The 20,963-nt window shown below is 37.5% G+C and overlaps 1 protein-coding gene across 6 annotated transcripts in view; it reads right to left on the bottom strand.

Moving 5' to 3' along the window:
• Positions 1-20,963, bottom strand: part of Arhgap12 (Rho GTPase activating protein 12) — a 91,326-nt gene that overhangs the window by 22,406 nt on the left and 47,957 nt on the right. For 2 of the 6 annotated variants that reach the window (XM_028778189.1, XM_028778187.1), the window contains exons 2-7: positions 13,949-14,209; positions 10,129-10,269; positions 8,748-8,828; positions 6,104-6,229; positions 1,518-1,592; positions 1,016-1,030 (exon numbers count right to left, since the gene is read on the bottom strand). In XM_028778189.1, the coding sequence (XP_028634022.1) occupies positions 1,016-1,030; positions 1,518-1,592; positions 6,104-6,229; positions 8,748-8,828; positions 10,129-10,269; positions 13,949-14,209 (699 nt within the window). The remainder of the gene's footprint in view (positions 1-1,015; positions 1,031-1,517; positions 1,593-6,103; positions 6,230-8,747; positions 8,829-10,128; positions 10,270-13,948; positions 14,210-20,963) is intronic. The other 4 variants (XM_028778185.1, XM_028778188.1, XM_028778186.1 and 1 more) reach the window with 4 other exon arrangements.

Below are 20,963 nucleotides of genomic sequence, written 5' to 3' on the forward strand. Positions count from 1 at the left end.
CTACAATTACTTAGAAATTCCTTTTTATTAAAAAATAGTCTATGAAGGTATTTCTGTGAAATGTATACCACCTATATTTAAAAATACATTCTGTCATTACCTCTTAGCTTACTTAGTGCTAATTAAAAATAAAAAGTATATACAATGTGGTGGGAACCATAAAATATAAGGAAAGAAAACAACAATTAAAAATAAATATACATGTATTGCCACATATATGTGGAAAAGGGAAAACAAAAGTCAGAATGATCAGAAAGAAGTGAGGCCTGTGCCTGCACAGAATCTGAAGTCTGACTAGTAAACAAAAGTTTGACCTAACTTCATCAAATAGTAATGATGAAAGTTTGTCTTCTTAAAGTGTTAAAGTTACATTCATTAACTCAACAAGTGTTTGCTCAGCAGCTACTGTGTTGCTGTGTGGTAGGAATTCCTGTCTCTGCTAACTCTGTTTCCTTGCTGGAGAAGACATGACAAGAGCTGGATCACAGAGAGTGTTAGTAGCTGCTCTTGATTTTATGAAATAAACACAACTCATGCTACAAGGAGTATCATCAGAAACCTCCTCTAACCTAGAGGATTAGCCTAAATTCTCTGAGGAAGCAAACTTTGAACTTAATCCTGGTTGATATGCACAGGCTTCCAGGCAAAGGTGTGGGCAGAGTCTCTGTGGCAGAGGAAAGGTTGAGAGACTAACCCAAGTGTTGTGCAATATGGGAGAAGAGGACACATGAAGCGTGAGCTAGGGACACAGATACGAAAGCATGTGTTCTCCTTAAAAAATGTTAAATGTCACCCAATAAGAGGACAGCAGTACAAGCAGATCAGTGTTGACAGGAAGAGCAGGAGTGTGTGAACATGATGAGGTCAAAGGTCAAGACCTGTGAGAAGAAAGGCTGCTGGGAGGTTTCCAGTGAGACTTATCTCCAGTCCTCCCTGGCCCAGACTGACAAGCTCTTCCAAATCACAGACTCGCAAGGGCAGCCATGATGCTAGGAAAGAAGGGCATACATCTTACCTTCAGACTGCCGGCCTGCGAAAGAAAGTGAAGTATAATTTGTAATATTCTCTGGGAAAGTTCTGTTTGTTTTTTGAGACGGGGTTTCTCTGTGAAGTCCTAGCTATCCTGGAACTAACTATGTAGACCATGCTGGCCTTGGAACTCACAGATATCCATCTGCCTCTGACTCCTGAGTGTCAGGACTAAAGGCATATGCCAGCAGACCTGGTTTAGAATTTTTTATTTTTAAGAACTAAGTATAAATTTGTCACTTAAAAATATGGCATATATTTAAGTATAGCATCTATATAAATATAAATTACTAACATATTTTGTACAAAAGGGGCTTTAAAATGAATAAAATTTGATTCTTAAAACTGTTTCAATTATAATTTTTCTAAAAGTCCAGTAAAATTGAATAGAGGCACAAGAAACACTTCAACATTATATTTAAAGAAAATTTTCTGAAAGTGATTAAAAAGGCTAGGCTATTTATTCTGTATGTTTCTAATATACTAACTGGATCTTGATGCTTTGATGAAGTAGGAGGAGATTCATTTTCAGGTAAGCAGAGTTTTGTGGTAGTTGGAGAATCCTACAAGAAATAAGTAATGAAAAACGTTACTCTATTTTAAACATGTCTTTTTCTCCCTGATCACAGGAGGAGAACTTAACAAGGCAAACGAAAGAAAACTGTTTCCTTGTTATTTTTTATCTCAGATGCTCTAGAAGTAGAATGGCACTGATCTGAAAACTACAGATGTTATTAAAAGTTTACAACCTATGGCATGTTTGTATAGCAACTATGTTGACTAAAATAGCATTTTATCACTTTTAATTTACCCTATTTAAGATCATGTATACATCAGTCACCATATAACGTGCTGTTAGTATGATAGACATGATTATAAAGTGCTATTGCTAGAAACAGTCACAAGAATTAAGTGGTAATTGACAAAATGGAATTTTTAGTCTAAAGCAATATGAGAAAATAAATTTAATCATTTATTGGCATTAAAGGAATTTATAGTTATTCTCCAATAATTAGATATAAAGATAAAAATATATGCCAAAGAAATCTAGCATTTAAAGATTAGTGATGCACTGAGGGGGGAGGATATTTACATGTTTAAGTTTACGAAAATATAAAAACAAACAAGGGGTTCTATAAACAGCCAGTTTGGTCAATGCTAAAAGATATTATTTCTTATGAAGGGTAAAACTGAAAAGCATTTTTTTTTTTTTTGGGCACTAATACCTACTTTACTTAAATTTCCTCCATTCTCCTAGATGCTTGAACTAATTTGAGGAAAAGAAAATGAGAAGTCATCTCAGCCCCCTTACTAATTCCCAGTCCAAGCAAATAGTGCTTTGAACACTCATCTCCACGTCTGTTCATCCCAACATCTATGCTTATAAAACTACAAGATTCTGACAACAAGCCTAGGAACATTTTCAAGTTAACAGTGTAAAACCCTGATCTAAATACTCATTCACTTAGGAAAAAAATCTTCAGTTTGCACCCTGTAAATTTATACCCACAGGAACTCTACAATAACCAAGATTTACAGGGAAACCTTTAGAAGGTCAATATTACAACAAAACAACCAAAGGTAACACCACTAATGGACAAAGTATTAAAATCTTATCTACAAACCCTAGAAAAGCAAACCAGTTTATCCAGATTTGAGTGTAACCTTATTTCAGTGCTTTTTCTGAGTTCAGTCACTTGACTTCTATGTGTACTAAAAAAGCCTGAAAAGGTAAAGACTGAAAGATTCACAACTACAGAGTGAATAAAAGCGATACACAACCTACATTCCTAAAACCCACAAATAAGAATGATAGTGAATACATGATTATAATTACAGTAAAGACACAATTGTACATTTATGTATTTTTGTAAGAATATGTGCATACACATCTTTCACATCCATAAACAGCTTTAGTAAAAGCCATACATAAGCAGAAACAGGGAAAGTCACTGAGACATAATAAAGACACACCTATAACTACCTCCTTCAAGGTAATCTTACCTGTGAACTAGGACTCATGTCATTTTAACAAGACTTGCCACATAATACTGGATTTTATTCCACTAAAGCTACAGATGCCCACTGTGTATAAGCTTGTCCTAGTGTAGTCTCTTCTCCACAGCCTCAGAGACTGCCCTATTTTAGGAAGGCATACTTAGGTGATAAAAAGAAATGGAAATATTTACTTGATGAAGCAATTAGCTGTGAATCTATTTCAAAGGCCAACCTGAAGAGACAGATTTCTACTAAAAATAAGTAAACGTCTGGTCTCAGGAGAGTCACATTGCTGCTGCCTAAGGACAATTAGATGAAAAAGGACATGAACTAATTCTCTGTAAAGGTGCCTTCAAGGATCAGATTAAAGCTTAAATCTCTCAGAAATGTGTGTGTGCATGTGTGCACACATGCATGTGCACCCTTGAAAATGACGAAAAACTTGAAAAAAAAAGTATATCTCACCAAAATACTCATTTTTACTATCATTGAAAGAGATAGCAGAGATAGTTCAACAATAGGTTTTGCCTTGCCATATTATATATGGCAGTTAACAGTTTTCTATATACCTAGAAATGTAATTAATTCCTGGAATTGGTTGTATTTTCCATTAATACTTCTAGGAATCTCACTTTACCTAGGCTAATCTCAATACTAATAGATTTTCAAACACAATTCAAAAACACTGATGCCATTCATTTAATTTGTCTTATAGATGTCTATATTTAGTTGTAAAATATTCTTGAAAATAAAAACTAGAAACTGGTCTACTTTCATTATTGGTCTGTAAGTTCTTATAAATACAGAAAGTGTGCATATTATACTCTTTAAAAGTCTACTTTTATATACAGAGACTACACTCAATTGCACTAACAAAACACTTTATTTTGAGCTGAATAAAATCAATTGTTTACAAAAGGATTTAAGATTGAAAGTAGCCAAATACTGGGGGAAACTAACAACAGAGTTCATTTTAGCCAGGCCTAGTGGCGTATACCTATAATCCCAGCACTCTGGAGGCTAAGGCAGGAGGGTCACTGTGGTAGTCTGATGAGAATTGCCCTTATGGACTCATGTATTTGAATGCTTGGTCCTCGGTTGGTAAAAGTGTTGGGAAAGATTAGGAAGTGAAACCTTACTGGAAGAAGTGTGTCATTACAGGCATGTCTTCCTGCTGCACACACCTTGTGCTTGTGGATCAGTCACAAGCTCTCAGCTACTGCTCTAGTGCCACGCTACCTGCTTACTGCTTATGCTACCACTGTGATGAGCATGGAGTCTAGCTCTCTTAATCCCGAGCTCTCCAAATTAAATGTTTCCGTTTATAAGGTGCCTTTATCATGGTGTCTCTTCAAGAACAGTGCTAGAACAGCAGCTGACAGTTTACAACTGATCCACAGCACAAGGTGCGTGTAGTGGGGAGACCTACCTATAATAACACACCTCCTCAAGTAAGGCCACACCTAACCTTTCCCAAACACTTTCAGTTGCTAAGTTCCAAGCCAGCCTAGGCTACAGAGAAAGATCCTGTATTTTAAAAAAAAAGAAAAAGAAAGAAAGAGAGAAAGAAACATGGGAGACCTGTTAATTATGTTACAAAAGTGATCAAAGATCTTTTTAAAGGTAATGTGTTTAATTTTGCAATGTTATCATCCCCTTCCCCTTCTAATGGGCATGACTGATGTTCTTACAAATGTCTGATATATGTCCACCATGCCCTGAAAGAAAAGCATATTCTAACAGTATAGCTGAAGAAGTTTAAGATCCTTTCTGAAACCTGAATCAAAAATCCATATCCTATTAGAAACATAGAATGTCACTTCTCAGACTGATAAAAGCAATATTATGGGAGAGAATAGAGTGAGTAGGATCGCAGCCTTTCCTGGGACAGAGAAAATTAGACCTTTAGTATATAAACCTTCCTGAAGACCAAAGATAACAAAAGTGGCTTAAAATAGTGTAAGTGTGTGTATATATTATATACCATACACTCATACAAACACACATGTGCATGCTAGCTCAAGTATGTCAAGTACATACATAATATATCAGTAAGTCACAAAAAGTTTGTCTACGGGCTGGAGAGATGGCTCAGTGGTTAAGAGCACTGACTGCACTTCCAGAGGTCCTGAGTTCAAATCCCAGCAACCACATGGTGGCTCACAACCATCTGTAATGAGATCTGATGCCCTCTTCTGGTGTGTCTGAAAACAGCTACAGTATATTCATATATAATAAATAAATAAATCTTTAAAAAAAAAAGTTTGTCTACTGTACATAATTTGAGAAAACTGAAAGGCAAAAACTAATGTACAGTAACTGATACGAAATACAAACTCATGCCATTTAGTTAAGAAAGTATTTTCACACTGCATGTAGACAAAACCATTAACTTGCATGCAAGAATTAAGTAACTATTGTGTGCAATGCCCTACATAGGATATCTGTATCACCCTCCAAGGCTCAGGGGCCATTAAGGAAGAGAGTGCAGAAAGAACACAGGAAGGAGTGCTATGAAACTTCTGGATATGATGTAGCTCAAAGCAGCAGACTGCTGGCACAGCACCTTGTCAAGACTAAGCATCTTGGCATTCCAGCACACATAGGAAGAAACTTAGGTCTCATTCTTCCCTGAGGGATTATGGGCAATAAATGAATGGGGGTGGGGAGGCATCATATTCCTCAGTGGTGTAGCTGCTGGTAAGCTGCCCTTGCTCAAGAAAAGAATCTTCCACCCGAGCTCATTCAGGAACCCCTAATTAAAATGTAGTGGGCTATAAAAGCAAACAGATAGAAGTAGGGAGATTTTGTTGAGAAGGGGTTCAGTGGGAACAGTATAAGATAGGCTAATGAGGGGGTGATATAATCAAAATACATTATATGTACATAATGGAAAAATTAAAACAAAACACTATTTTGTACTTGTTCAAAAGAAGTTAACATTTTTGCTAAGAATTATGTTTAACAACATCAAAATTTTACATAAATATTAGTACAAATGTCTATAACTCACTGTGAACAATATAATTCCCAAACACTTGCTAAAATTCTTAACACATTTTCTCCAAGCTCTTACCTTGTCGTTGGAGTCCAACACAATGGTGCTATGTCTCCATTTAGTTAACACTATTGGTTCTTGCAGCCGCCTGTCCAAGCTTCTACTTTTAATTATTTCTCTTTGCTGCTGAGATGAAGCATTATACTAAACAAAACAAAATACACTTCATAAGTAAGATACAAATGTGAATCTACTATAGACTAATAACAACACATGATCACTAGGCAATGCTCAAGTGCTAGCACACCAGGAGGAGTTGTCTCATCTCAGTTTTCTTACTGAGCAGCCTTGTGACATGACTGAGATCTTGATTTTAGAGTTGGACATACACAGTTAGTGTTGTCTTGTGTAAAATATTTATTACCCCAAAACTGTTCTTCAGTTGCAAAATAGACAGAGTAGAGCTGTCACCTCACTCAGAGTTGTTCTAAGAGTAAATGAAGTACAAACCTCCCAGTTCTTCATAAATACTACCACAGTTATCATAAGGTTTAAATAAGGGTTACACATATAGTTTTTACATTTAATGGTTTAAAGGTTTGTCTTTGTTTCACTTAAGGTTAGACATACTGCTGCTTTTCTAAAGCATACAAGTTCTAAATGCTACTTCTGAATATACCAACTGTGTAGAAAACAGAACAATCACTGTCAAAAGAAAACTGCATCTGAAATTAATCTTATCAGTGCAGTATTAAACCATAGAGGAGTCTGGAATGCTAAGAAGATCATACAGAAAGATGGAAAACTATAAAGCTTTGAGAGTTGTGCTACCTTATATAGGAAACTTAAATGCTTTAAATTGTAAAAATCAACTTTTAAACAGATGTGTTTTTTTTTTCCTGAATGGGAAGAATTCCTCAGCTCTAAAATCAGTCCAGCAAACCTTAGCTTTCAATGACTTTGATTATAATTTCACTAACTATATATTAGAGTGTGTTTTCCATGCACAGTATGTTACTTTTTAACTCTCCAAAGAGAATGTGTACAAACCATCTAACAAAGCTGAAACTGGGCAGTGACAGTCAACACATACAGGTATTTGTTTTCAATTCAGTGTTTTCCAACAACAATCTTCAGATTATTATTTCTAGACTAAACAATGATAATGCTTAAAGACCACCAAAATCCTGTGCCAGACATTTAATTATAAAGAGATCTAACTGTTACCCAGGGCTTCTCTGAAATACAATCATCTCTAGCAAACACTTGTGGCTGTGTAAGCATATGTATGAAATTTCATAGAGCCCTGATTAGCTTTTGAGCTTATAATTACTATAGTTTAGAAAGCCTTTCGAGGTGGTTAGAAAAATAATGCAAAATTAATTCAGGTAATAATCAGAATTTTAAATGTACTCACAATTTACTAGGCACAGAATATTCACAGGGGCAAAACAAGTACAACGAAATGTGAGATACCAATAACAAAATGCACATAATAGAGAAAAAGACAAGAGGAACACAACTTAAACACCTTTAGTTTAAAAAGACAATCAAATTTTAACATGTTTCTAGTCCCTATAAAAACTTTTTAAAAATCTAAATTAAAATCTTATTGTACACTAAGCGTATTATACATTTATACATGAAATAAATTGTAATAAGAATCTAGCACTAAGTTTTATTGTTTTAACGTAAGATATCTGCGTCACTTTTTTTTCTAAAGTAACATAGTATTAGGTACATATTGATGCCTTCTGAATACAACTTCCAGATCCACCTCTCCTTCCCTCTCATGCTATATTATATGATGAACTGCATTTTCATCCTCCACATGCACCTCATATTTTGATAAAATCTTAGTATCAATATATTGTTTAACTGGGCCAGGCAGTGGTCGCGCACGCCTGTAATCCCAGCACTTGGGAGGCAGAGGCAGTCGGATTTCTGAGTTCGAGGCCAGCCTGGTCTACAGAGTGAGTTCTAGGACAGCCCAGGCTATACAGAGAAACCCTGTCTCGAAAAACTATATATCTATATCTACATCTACATCTACATCTACATCATCTACATCTACATATACATATACATATATACATACATACATACATACATACATACATACATACACACACATATATAGTATACTGTGCCCTATGATTTGATTTATCCATACTTGGTAGTGTCAAGTGTGTGTGTGTGTGCTCACGCACATCTGATTCACTTAAATACACCTTCACTGATGATGATCTTGAATAAGATCACTATCCTTTCTCCTAAAAAGACATAAGGTCCATTCCATGTAAGACCCTCGGATAACTAGACAGGCTGAAACTACTGGCATTAAAAACTCCTATCTCTTGGGACAATAAGAGACCAGTTCAAGCTATCAAAAAGATTTCCTGATTGAGAACAACCTGGATGAGAAAGTGGTAAATGTACATCTCTGACAATGTTAGGGAACTACAGGGCTGCAAATGAACTCAGAAAAAAATAGTCTTCTGCTTTTTAAAGAATAAAACAAAGCTAAGAATAAATGTGTGAAGTAAGTTTAAAGCTACCCTGGTCTACACAGGGAACTTCAGACCAGTCTGAGCTACGAAATGAGACTTTGTCTCTAAAAGAACAAATAAAGACAACAATAAAAATAAAAAATAAAAACCAATGAGTCTCATGCAGCCGTCCTCAGACATTATGCACATAAGGTCAACATTAGGCTTCTTACCTTTGGCAGTTCCCATTCTGACCGGGATCCATCTGCACTATAGTAATACTGTCTACCTTGATCATCAACATGCTTGAGCCACTACAGAAACACAACGGGTTTATATGTAACTTAAATAAAGGCTAGTTTAAATGGCTAATAGATATTATTAGAATTTCATCCTACTAGTCACAAAGTAACAAGTAAACAAATGAGCTCAAAAAGCCAAGCACAACAGGAAAGCGCATTTACGCTTGGTAAGTCTAATACTCAGTATTAGCATGCACTTCCCTCTTTCCTCAAATGTCAGATAATCAATCAAATACCATTTGATAACACAGTAAGAAACATATGACATAAAGATACATGGAGACATACATCTGCTAGTATAGCAGAGGGTCTAAAAGATCCTCAAAACAGGTTTAAGACATTAAAAACATATTTTTTCAAGTTTTAGGTATAAAACTCTCACAATTTAGCCTAATTTTACACAAATCTTCATTATTTCCCTCAGTCAATGCATCATACTCAATGCATTTTAAGTAACAAGAGAACTTCACCCAATGTAGAACAGAGAATAAATAAATAATCTTTATTTCTAAAGAAGTAAAAACTATTAGTTTTATACATTCTGGGGCTAAATAACTGAAGCAGGAAAAAGGGCTATTTGCCTAACCCCTACCCCCTAACTAGCAAACTAGTCGGCCACTATTTAAAATGACTTTTTAGGTAGTGCTTAAAAATTTGATATTCATTCATAAACTAACCACAAAATATTAGATTCATGGTCTTTGTTTTACACAAACTCAGTTGTAATGGAAGAAGAAATATAAGCATTATGAGAGTGTGTAGTAACAGCAGGTTGGAAAACTCATTGAAAAAAAACTCAACTTTCCCCAATAGAAATACCAACAAATATTTTTATTGAAGAATCTTAAGCAAATGACAAGAGGCTTGCCCTCAAAGGTTCATCTGGGTTATCAGTACCATGAAACCACCATTGCTGTAGCCCATTTAAGCTGTGAAGCAAGAATCAGGGTGTAGTTTGATAGTAGAGTGCTTACATATCATATGTGAACCCTGTGTTCTATCCCCAACCACAACATACCAACAAAACCATGAATCAGTAGTACTCCTATATACACCATTGTAAAATAGCTATGAGGAATACTTCTCACGAATTTTTTTTTTTTTTTTTTTGGAGAAAGAGCCTTGCTGGTCAGTCTAGACTAACCTCAAACTCAACATCCCACCTCTGCCTCCCAAGTGCTGGATTATACATATGTACTTCCGTACCAGCTTATGAGTTTATTTTATTACTATTAAACCCCTGTACACAATTATCTCATGAGGATTCTGTCAAGGTATATCTAGATGAGAAAAAGGAGAAAAAGAGAAGTACCTTTTCCTTAGTATAGTCACTGGTATATAAGGTATGCCCACGTTCATCCAGCTCTTCTGACCAACCCCTGGGAGGAGAACCACACTGACTATCTGACTGGCTCAAACAACTGCTGTGGTAGTTTTCTTCTGATGAAAGAGGCTATAAACAGTCAGAAACACAAGGATTTTCTTCTTTGAATATAAATATGCAGTGAGTGAGAATCTAAAAAGACTAAATTTACTTGGCTATACATACTAGGATAACTTGAATACATTCATAATATTCAAATATTTACTTTTCAAAATAAATTGGTTTTAGTACATTGTAAGTTGTGAGGTACAATTAACATTGGTTATTTTATCATATTAATACAATCCTGGACAAAGTCCTAACAGGAAATAAAAACAATTACAGTTTAGATACAGAAGAGCCACAAAGACTACTGTGTGGAAGGTTTGGTTCTCAGCTCTTGGTGCTAACAGTGCAGATGAGATCAATCCATACCCGAGTTAAGGATGAGTAAGAGAGGACTGGCTTGAGCAAGTGGGTAACAGGCAGTATGCATTTTAAGGGTGTAACCTGTCCCTGGCTCCTTGCTGTCTCTCTGTCCTATCCCTCACCTCTCTTTCCTAGCAGCTGTCTTGATGTGAACAGCTTTCTTGCACTATGTCCTCCTATCATGATGCTCTCCACCACAAACAGCCACAGACAATAGACCCAACTGTCCACAGACTGAAATTATGAGCACAAGTGAACCTTTCCTCCTTTGATTTGGTTTTCTACAGTGGATGTCACAATAGAAAGGAGATTAATAAAAGCATTTTACCATTCACATTCTAGTAAGATTACAGATATAACTCATCTGAGCAACTAGCAAGAAAAGACAGTGTACTCTTTATAGGATAAAATGACAGCTAAGTTTTCAGCATCAACAATGGAAGCCCAAAAGCATGAGAATAAGTTAGCAAACCAAACCAAACAAAAAGAACCAAGTCAAAAGCCAACTTGGAACTACATTAAGTCCTTAAGTAACTCATCACTGTGTGTGCTGAGCATGTGTGGGCACATGTGTGCACACACACATACACATTTCTAGACCAAAAAATAAAAGATTCTATTACTAAGAAAAACTCACAAGGAACTATAAAAGCATGTATGGAAAACAGAAGAAATTTGAGGGAGAAAAAGTAAAATTAAGGATTAATGTTGAGTTGTAATACACAACAGAGAAGCTAAAAACAGAAACAAAATGTACAGCAATGAGAGCATGTAACAGCTGGCTTTAAGGGCTAGAGGAGACCCTTAAAGGTTCATCTGTGATAAAGCAGACATGGTGGAAGTCCAGGGCAGCAGTGGGTAAGTGGGTAGCAGGATTGCTAGACTCAGGCCAGATAACCCTTTGCTGTGAACAACTGTCATATGCTGTGTTAAACAGTAGCGGCACCTCTGGGCTCTAACACAGTAGTACTCCCTCACTGTGATACTTAGTTTACTACAAACACTGCCAAGATTCTGGAAAGCACATTTGTCATGCAAAGAACTGTCACCAGGTAAGAACCATTGACCTAAGGAAACCATTAGGTAAGCTTCTAAAACAGCCTTTCAATCTGTGGGTCCTGAACCCTTTGAGGGTCAAATGACCCTTTCATGGGGGTCACATATCAGATATCGTACATATCAGATATCTACATCATGATTCATAACAGTAGCAAAATTATGGTTATGAAGCAGCAACAATAATTTTATGATTGCAGGTCACAACATGAAGAACTGCATTAAGGCGATGCAGCATTAGGTCAGTTGAGAATCACTGCTCTAAGATAAGACAGAGAGACATAGCCACTTACTTCCTTTCAAATTTTACAAAAATAACTATAGTGAATTATGTCTAAAAAGATACACACCCACAAGAACTGGAAGAGCAGAGTTAGCAGGTAACAAACATCTCAACTAACCATTCAGAAGAGAGCGTAGTCTACACTGGCAGGCAGGAAATGGGGTATTGGATACCAAGATGCTTACTCAGCAGGATCTGGAGCTGGCTCAGAAACAATAGAACTGGGAGACAATGGTCAGGGTACAAAAGATGAGAGGACAGGTACCAGAATCCTTTTCTTCATGCCCATCCTCTAGGCATGTTCCAAAACAGAATTATGGGCGTTAATTCCCTCAAGAGGGCAATCAGTAGGATCCTCAGTTGCAAAGTAAAACACAGTTAAGATGGATTCAAAGACTAAGGCACTGGAGGACTGAATGCTGACACCAGTGTCTTAGAGGGCCCCATGCTGTAGGGAGAGGAGCTGAAAACCTCTGTCAGTCTGTGTGGAAAGACCCACAGGAAGACAAACAACTGACAGATGCCCAATTCAAGTAAAGTTCAAAATAACTTATAACAGTGAGAGAAAATTATTTCCACCCTAGAATTTTACATGCAAGCATTTGGTTAATTAAATACAAAGACATTTTCAGATTCACAAAGTCTCTCAGTTTTACCTCCCATGTGCATAACTTTCTCCAGAACTGATAAAGATGTGTCCAGAGACTTTGGAAATATCTATTCTTATACAGGATGTGCAGAAAGCATAAATTGAGACCCTGATAGACAAATCACTTTCATTTACAGAATTAAAAAGCTAAGAAACACATACAAAGCTCTTGGGTTTATCTAATTTTTTCTATTGTTCTGTAATTTAACCTTTCCTTAGTAATTATAAAGATTTTACTATTGATACACAAGATGGGTATCAAATCTTTTTTCCAATCTTTCTAGAGCTTTCCTAGCCTTTTTTTAAAAAGCAATTTTGCTTTGGTATTTCTATTTTTGTTCTCAATTGTAAGCATTATAAGTCACCATGAAAGAGAGCTATGAATAACCAATTGAAAAGTAGGACAAGAAGGGGAATATTAGCTACAATGCTCTTAGATTCTGCTAAATGCAGGACAGGTGACAGGTACACCTAGCTCCTTCCTGGAGCTCTGTACTTATTTGTGTAGCTAGCTGCTTCCTGTGAGAGCTGGTGGCCTCATGGATAGCCCAGCACAAAATGGCAGGGAATCCCACCAATCCAACCCACCTTTTACCTACATAGCCAAACTACACAAAACAACAACAACAACAAAACAAAAACAAAAAACAAAAACCAGGGCTTCCCTAAAATGTAACTAGTCAGGTCTCTATAACAGCCTGCAAGAGGTATTGAAGAGAGAGGAAAGCGGCAATAAGAACAGAGTATAACACAGTTCTGAGGGAATTACCCTCACACTTGACTAACCCAACTACAACAAAGGAATAATCATTACTTCCCTTAAGCAGAATTAAAGGGTTGTCTTGTATCCCTACTGGCAGGAAAACAAGAAGAGTCTGATGGCCACAGAAAACTGTTTTGATTAGTTAAATAACTTTGTTTCTATGTATCTGGCTAGGTTCTAGCCGTGGACCTCCTTTCCTTTCCATTGACTTATGTAATAAGCATCCTTTTGGGGGTGAGGGAGCCACTGTGATGGGACAGCCTCAAGCTTGCTATACAGCCAGGACTGGCCTTGACGTTGTGATTTTCTGGCCTCATCTCCCAAGTGCTGTGAGTTTCACATTTGCTGTGCTAGCTAGCTCCTTCTGACACAGTAAGGGGAAGGTCCTGCAGTGGGCAGGAGCCAGTGAGTGTTCTTTAAAGATAGCATCTGTACACTAGTTAAAGGTTTGAAGAAAGCTTGGGGAAATCTTAAGAGGTTCAAATGCTCTACCATACTGACACCAAGAAACCAAGCTTTCTGTTTCATTTCTGAATAATGAAGAAAATCAGGGAGCCTTACTGGTTGGCTCTGTCTGATGCACTCATACCTCTTGCTCTCCTGGGCTTTGGAAATCTCGGCTTGTGCTCACGTCTCGAGCCCATCGAGGTGGTTTCCAAGTACGCTCCTGGGTTGTGCGGTTATAGTAGTAACAACGGCCTGAACTGTCTTTGTGAGTCTCCCATTCCCCATTAACTTGAATTGCTGGGCTCCCAGGGAGAGGAGGAAGAGCAGACTGTGATATTTTCAGTTCCTGTAGGTTAGCATAGACAGGAGAATCTGGCCTTCCTTGATTAGGGGGTGTGGTTGCCTGTGAAATAAAATTTAAATTTCATGTTTAAATGGCATAACATTTACAAATTAAAATGACATTAACGAGACTTATAAATAACCATACTAATGTATCTTAAAACTCGGGGATGGGCGGTGGTGGCACACGCCTTTAATCCCAGCACTTGGGAGGCAGAAGCAGGCGGATTTCTGAGTTCGAGGCCAGCCTGGTCTACAGAGTGAGTTCCAGGACAGCCAGGACTACACAGAGAAACCCCGTCTTGAAAAAAACAAAAACAAAAACAAAAAACAAAAAAAAACAAAACAAAAAAACCTTGGGGAAACTATGGAGAGCTGAGGGTGTAGCTCTGTGGCACACTCCTTGACCAGATTGCTCAAGGTCTGATTGTTAAAACTACAAAATAAATGAACAGATAAGTATTTCAAAACAACACATAAAAATGACCAAGAAATTTTAAATGAAAAATAAAAATACATAAAACCATGGGCATAAATGGTATGGTTTAATATTCATAGCCAGATTGAAAGTAAGTACCTTCAAACAGAATTCAAAATGAGCTTGACAGATCTCTCCCACCCCCAAAGTACTATTCAATTAACTGACAGCTGTAGATTCTATTCAAGATCTGACACCAGAAGGTTGTACAACTCTGAGTAAGACCACTTCAACTATCCAAACGTGAAGTATTTAAGCCATGAATGAAAGGACTGAACTAAGCCACTAAGGTTTCCTTTGGCTCTAAAATTCTAAGATTTTAGTCAATTTAAAAAAGATGTATCTATCCGTATGTATGTGTCTATGTGAATGTATGCTATATGAGGCTAGAAGGAATTGTTGAACTCAGCTGGTTGTGAGCTGCCCAATGTAGGTGGTGGGAAACAAATGTAACTACTCTGCAATACCGTATTTTTAAATACTGAGCCACCGGGGTTGGGGATTTAGCTCAGTGGTAGAGCGCTTGCCTAGCAAGCGCAAGGCCCTGGGTTCGGTCCTCAGCTCTGAAAAAAAAAAAAAAAAAAAAATACTGAGTCACCTCTCCAGACAATTTAAGTAATATATTTCTATAGCACTACCCTCGATCAGATACATGAGAATCTAATCAATCTCAATTCAACAAATAATAATTTTAAAATGTAACTGGAAAAAGAAACACTTATTCACAGTAGGGAGACAAATAGTTAACTAATTAAAAACAAATCTTAAAACCCAATGAGAATACCCAGAAAATGTCCCTCCAAGGACTGGCTCCAAACCACATACTTACTCCTCAGCACCAAAGAAACTTAAACAGACACAAGCCCTGTTCCTAATTTCAAAACTTGATTACATATAATTCTCTACAGATTAATACACAATCTCAGCATGTAGTATGGTTAACATATTAGTACTTGTCAGACAACAAAATTTACTGAATGAACAATGAATGCAAACACAATGGCCAAACACAAAACTAAGGAATTGAAACTGGTTAGATATGACAGAGAGCAATCGTTTCTAGTTTGGGGAAAGGATGGTCAGCTATGCCCCTATTTAAGAATGAAACACCTCCAAATGAATTGAGCATCATGTACAAACACAAATAAAAATCCTGTCTTCAAGGATTTCAGAATATAGTAAAGTGAAACTAACTGATCATTTGAATGAATAATAAGACAATCTTGAGGTTACATGGGAAACAGATATTCACTGGAGCAAAAAGCATCCTGAGCAAAGGTGAGGAGACCTTTGGGATAAAATGAATGGATGAATAAACAAACAAACAAACAAACAAACAAACAAATGAGAGCTAGCTAGGAGGCAGAAACACATGTGAAGAAAACTGCATGGCAGGAAGCCAGGCATGGTGATACCTACCTTGATCCCAGCACTCAGAAGGAAGAGGCATGGGCATCTCTGTGAGTGTGAGGCCAGTCAGTTCTACATAATGAGTTCCAGGACAGCCAGAGCTGCAGAGTGAGACCCTGCCTCAAAAAGGTGAAAAGAAAAGAACCAGTCACAGGCTCATGTGTTCTCACAAAGTATGTGAAGAAGTAGAAAGAGGAAACCGTTAGGTTTTAAACTCTTAGGAATACCTAATTAGTAAAGGAACAAGGATGATCTATGTGCCATGTTTAAAAACACTGATGCTGCTAGTGTGTAACTCAAAAGTACTTGTCTAACATGTACAAGTCCATGAGTTCAACTCTCAGCACGGTCCCCTTGGACAGAAAGAAAACTACCACAGATGCCATCCAATATAGTATTTAAAAATTACAGTGTCTTTAAGCCACAAAGAACATTTTGAACTACTATAGCATTAAGAGGGATACAATTATGAGATGTACTTCATGGGTGTACCTGCCAACAAACCCCAGCACAGCAAAATCAAGTATGGTGGTACATGCCTATAATCCCAGTATCTGGGAGGTAGAGGCAAGAGTTCAAGGTTATCCTCAGCTACATAGCAAGTTCAAAGTCAGCCTGGACCACCCTATCAAAGGGAAGGGAGGAGGGAAAGAGACAGTGCATCCCTCTCTACCCATCTCTGGATATCAGTTGGCAGAGGGATGCCAATAGCACCAATGAGGAGAACTACAATAAAAATGGTGGGAACGCACACGTGGGGCGAGCTAGAGTCCAGATAGAACCAGGTTAAATAATCATGCAGATGTTACATTTGTGTGAAAGAGTTTGTTTCACAATTTTAAACTATAGATTAGACTCACAATAGAGAACTGCACAGCAAGAGGAGGGAAAGGAAGAGCTCTTTGGATTCCATTGCTTGGTACCCTATAACGTCCAACTGGAAATGCTCAAACTAGATACATCAACTGGGAGCTGAGCAAAACCAGGGCAAAAATTATAAATGTAAAGATATTGGTCAGTAAGTTAAGAGAACACACATGAGAACCCCAGAAAACTGAAAAGACAGGAAAAGTGAGCACAGAATATTTGAGAGGTAGCACGTGGTCTAAGGATAATTAATGACCTCTGTTACCATCCATGTAAATATAGACAAGACCAGGAAAAAGGATCTAGTTAGGAAGGTAGAGTAAAGGTCTTCTACAGTAAATGCTGTATTGGAAAGCCAAAGAAGAGGCTATCCAAGAGGGAGCTCAACAGTGCCAAATCCACAGACCTTAACATAAAGAGCTGGAAGTCACCTGACTCAGCATTCAACTTATTAAAAGATTCAGCTATCAGCCTTGAGTATTTGGCCTGCCACTATCAGAGTGAGTGGACCTAAACATGAGACCTAAGTTTGGATCCGCAGCCAGCCACACAGCACATCTGCTCATCACTGTGGATTAGAGACAAGTGGATCTGGGGCTCACTGGCAGAAAGCCTAGCCTAATCAGCAAGCGTCCAGGCTCACTGAGAACCTGCCTCAAAATAAGGCAAAGAAGAAATTGAAAAATATCTCCCAATGCCAACCTCTGACCTTCCCATGGACCCACACAGGCAAGTACACATGCATATAACACACAGAGAGATACATACATACCTCACAGTTTCTACAGGATATATTATTAGTCCATATTCATAATCCACTTAAATCTACAATTTTTTTGCTTTAAAAAGAAAGATGATTTATTCATTTATTGTGGGAGTATCTATGTGAGCATATGTGCAAACCATGGGTGGAAGTGGGTGCATGCATCTGTACTTGTATGTAGGACAAAAGAGGCACTGGATGTCCTCCTCTTCTCACTCATCTATGCCTTTGAGGCATGGTCTCTTCCTGAACCTGGGGCTCATTTCTCATTGGCTAGGCTGGAAGCCAACCAGTCCCAGAAACTCTCATGTTTCCACCTACCTGAGAATAGGGTAAGAAATACAGGGTACATCCAGCCTGTTACATGGATGTTAGGTCAGTCTTGGGTCCTCCGATGCCATAGCAAGCACTCTGCCTGCCGAGGTTCTCTCCAGCCCCAGCTTCAGGGCTTGATTTGGTATTTCACTATGCATCTGACAGTTGTCTTGAACTGAACTACATAGCTCAGTCTACTTTTCAACTCATAGCAATCCTCCTGCCTCAGTTTCTCAGATTAACGAGATAACAGGCATGTGCCACCAACACTAGGTTTAAGTCTTCAGTTTCCAGAACTGATCTTCAAAAGCGCACAGTGGCTCAGGTGCCCACACAGCATGTAGATGTGCACACAAATGAAATAATGACTTTTAGGGTGGGGAATTCAAAACAGAGGTTTCTCTGTGTGGTCCTGGCTGTCCTGGAACTTGCTCTATAGACCAAGCTGGCCTTGAACTCAGGGATATGCCTGCTTCTGCAGGGATTAAAGTTGTATGCCACCTCACCTGACTAAACTTATTATTTATTTTATATGTCTAAGCATTTTGCCTGTATGTCTATACCACATTTCTCAAAGGCCAGAAGAGGGCATCAGATCCCCCAGAACTGGAGGTGTCATATAAGGCCAGAAATTGAACCTGGATCCTCTGGAAAAGAACCCAGTGCTATAAATTGTTTAAGCCATCTCTCTAGCCCTAGACTTTTTAAATTTTGTGAAAATTCCTTTAAAAATACTCCCATAAATTTTTAAAAGCTTTTACAAAAAACAAATCTGGTTACAGAAAAATCATTTCCTAACAAAGGTGTCACTGTACTGCTACTTAGAGTCAAACTGAATATCTAAGAACAAAGGCATAGCTAGTACTGTCTAGTATAAATCTGAAAAGGCCATATGTAATTGATTTAAAACAGCACACACACACATATGAAAATGAGAATATAAAACTGCACAGTGAATGCACTGGAAATCCAGTGAATGCACTGGAAAGCATGAAGAAAAACCAAAGTTAACAAGTTACAAGTTTCCTCTGAATAAGAATAGGTAGAACTTCTCTACATCTCATCTCCTAGCTTTATTATCCGAGGAGATTACACATAGAGTTCACTAAGAAGATGAGTTATCTATCTCAGTCACCTTATGGGTGTTAAAATAGCAGTGGTGGGAAAAGTCAAGATTCTATATGTAAAATGCCCTAGTTAAATTCTCATACACACTGCTGTACAGAAGACTGATAAAACTCAATCAGTGAAGTTAGTCCCCTTAGTCTAAAAGCAAATACTTACGCACAATTCTTTAATCTACACTCCAGCTGCCTCTTCCTACAACAGAGTACTTAGAATATATGAATCAAAGTAAAATTTGTTTTCTAATATTTATAAGAAAAATTTTGTTTGTATATTGTCATCGACAAACAAAGGTTTTCATGCAAGAGAAAAGAATCAACCTTTAAAAGGAGAACAAAAATCCAAAGTTAATTGTATAAGCTCTATCTGTCATTAATTAACAACTGAATTGGGACTAGCACTGCTGCACATGACCCGATTTTATATTTAAAAAGACTTGGCCTGTTCCACTTTATCCTCAAAGGATCTCCAGGAAAGAATTCTGGAAGCACATCTAAAGAGAGCTTTAAACTTAAACTGTGTCTGAAGCTTTATTTCGGTATAGAAAGTACTATTTGTCTTTTTACCTTTGCCATTACCTTAAATATACTACAATAAACTTCAAAGAATGACAGAATCCTGCCCAAGTCAGCTTAGGAGAAACACCCCATTTATTAAACAATACATGCTATACAGCTTGATTCTTAAATCCCTACTTCACTAGAAATTCAGAAGTACATTATTGAGCAGAATAAATCCCTATAGCCAATAATCATATTGATTTGGTGAGGGGTTAATGACTAGGCTCCAAAACTGAATTTAAATTATTTTTAACTCTAATTTATGCAACAAAAACATGTGTGTGTATGTGTTTGTGTGTATGGGGAGCGGGGCAGGCAAGAGACAGACCTATAATCCCAGCACAGAGGCAAGAGGAATTCCTCCAAACTCCAGGCCAGCCTAGTGCTTCATAACAGCTAGAATTACACAGTGAGACCCTATCTCAAAACCAAAACAAAAAATTATGTATGTATATAATATCTTTATAACTTAGTTGCTTAAACAAAGTTCTCTTTGCTATAATTGTTTATTATAACACTGGTCCAATTAATAGACAATAAAGAACAAAACAGGAAACTCTACTAAGCAGTCAACAGTAAAAACATGGCTAAAATCTATCAATGCTAACTCCAAAGCAAAGTTTTTTGCTGAAGGCAACTATTAGAAAACAGTATAGAAGCCATTTAACAATTTTGAAATAAACTTATAAACCCAAATGCTATCTTAAGGCACAGCCTCACTAAAGCTCCAAGCTATGCATACCACACTGTTATTCTCAATGTTTTACTTTTTAACATTTAAGCACCAATAACAAACAGGTTCCAAGGAAAAATTCTGAAGCCCCACTAATGCTCATTTCTACAAATCCTGCAACACACTAATGAAGTCACTTACCTACTACTATTAACTCTCAGAAACAGGTGCAAATTAATAACACTGTCCACATGCCACAAGAGAACCAAAGTCACAGGAAGTTTCTGCTGCAAGTCCTAGATGGTAGTGACCAAGATATCACCGCCACATTAGCTTTCAGTTACGAAGCATATCCAGATAAATTAACTGAAAGGAATGAAAACTCTCCTTTCAGATCACATGCTCTCACAGCATCCTTTCCTCCAGCTTTGCTGGTCTGTAGCTTACTGTAAGGGTGCTTAATACACCATTCTCAGTCCAGACTTCCTTGTCTGCTTTTCCCTCCAGATACTGTTTGCCTGGCTTACCCCTTCATCTTCTAAGTCTAGCATCACACAGATAAACAGTCAGCAAGTTCCTAGGCAAAAGATACTTTCACACAACTCAGGAAGCTGTAAACAAGAA

Source organism: Grammomys surdaster, unplaced genomic scaffold (genome assembly GCF_004785775.1).
Source record: "Grammomys surdaster isolate TR1022 unplaced genomic scaffold, NIH_TR_1.0 328, whole genome shotgun sequence".
Taxonomy (NCBI): domain Eukaryota; kingdom Metazoa; phylum Chordata; class Mammalia; order Rodentia; family Muridae; genus Grammomys; species Grammomys surdaster.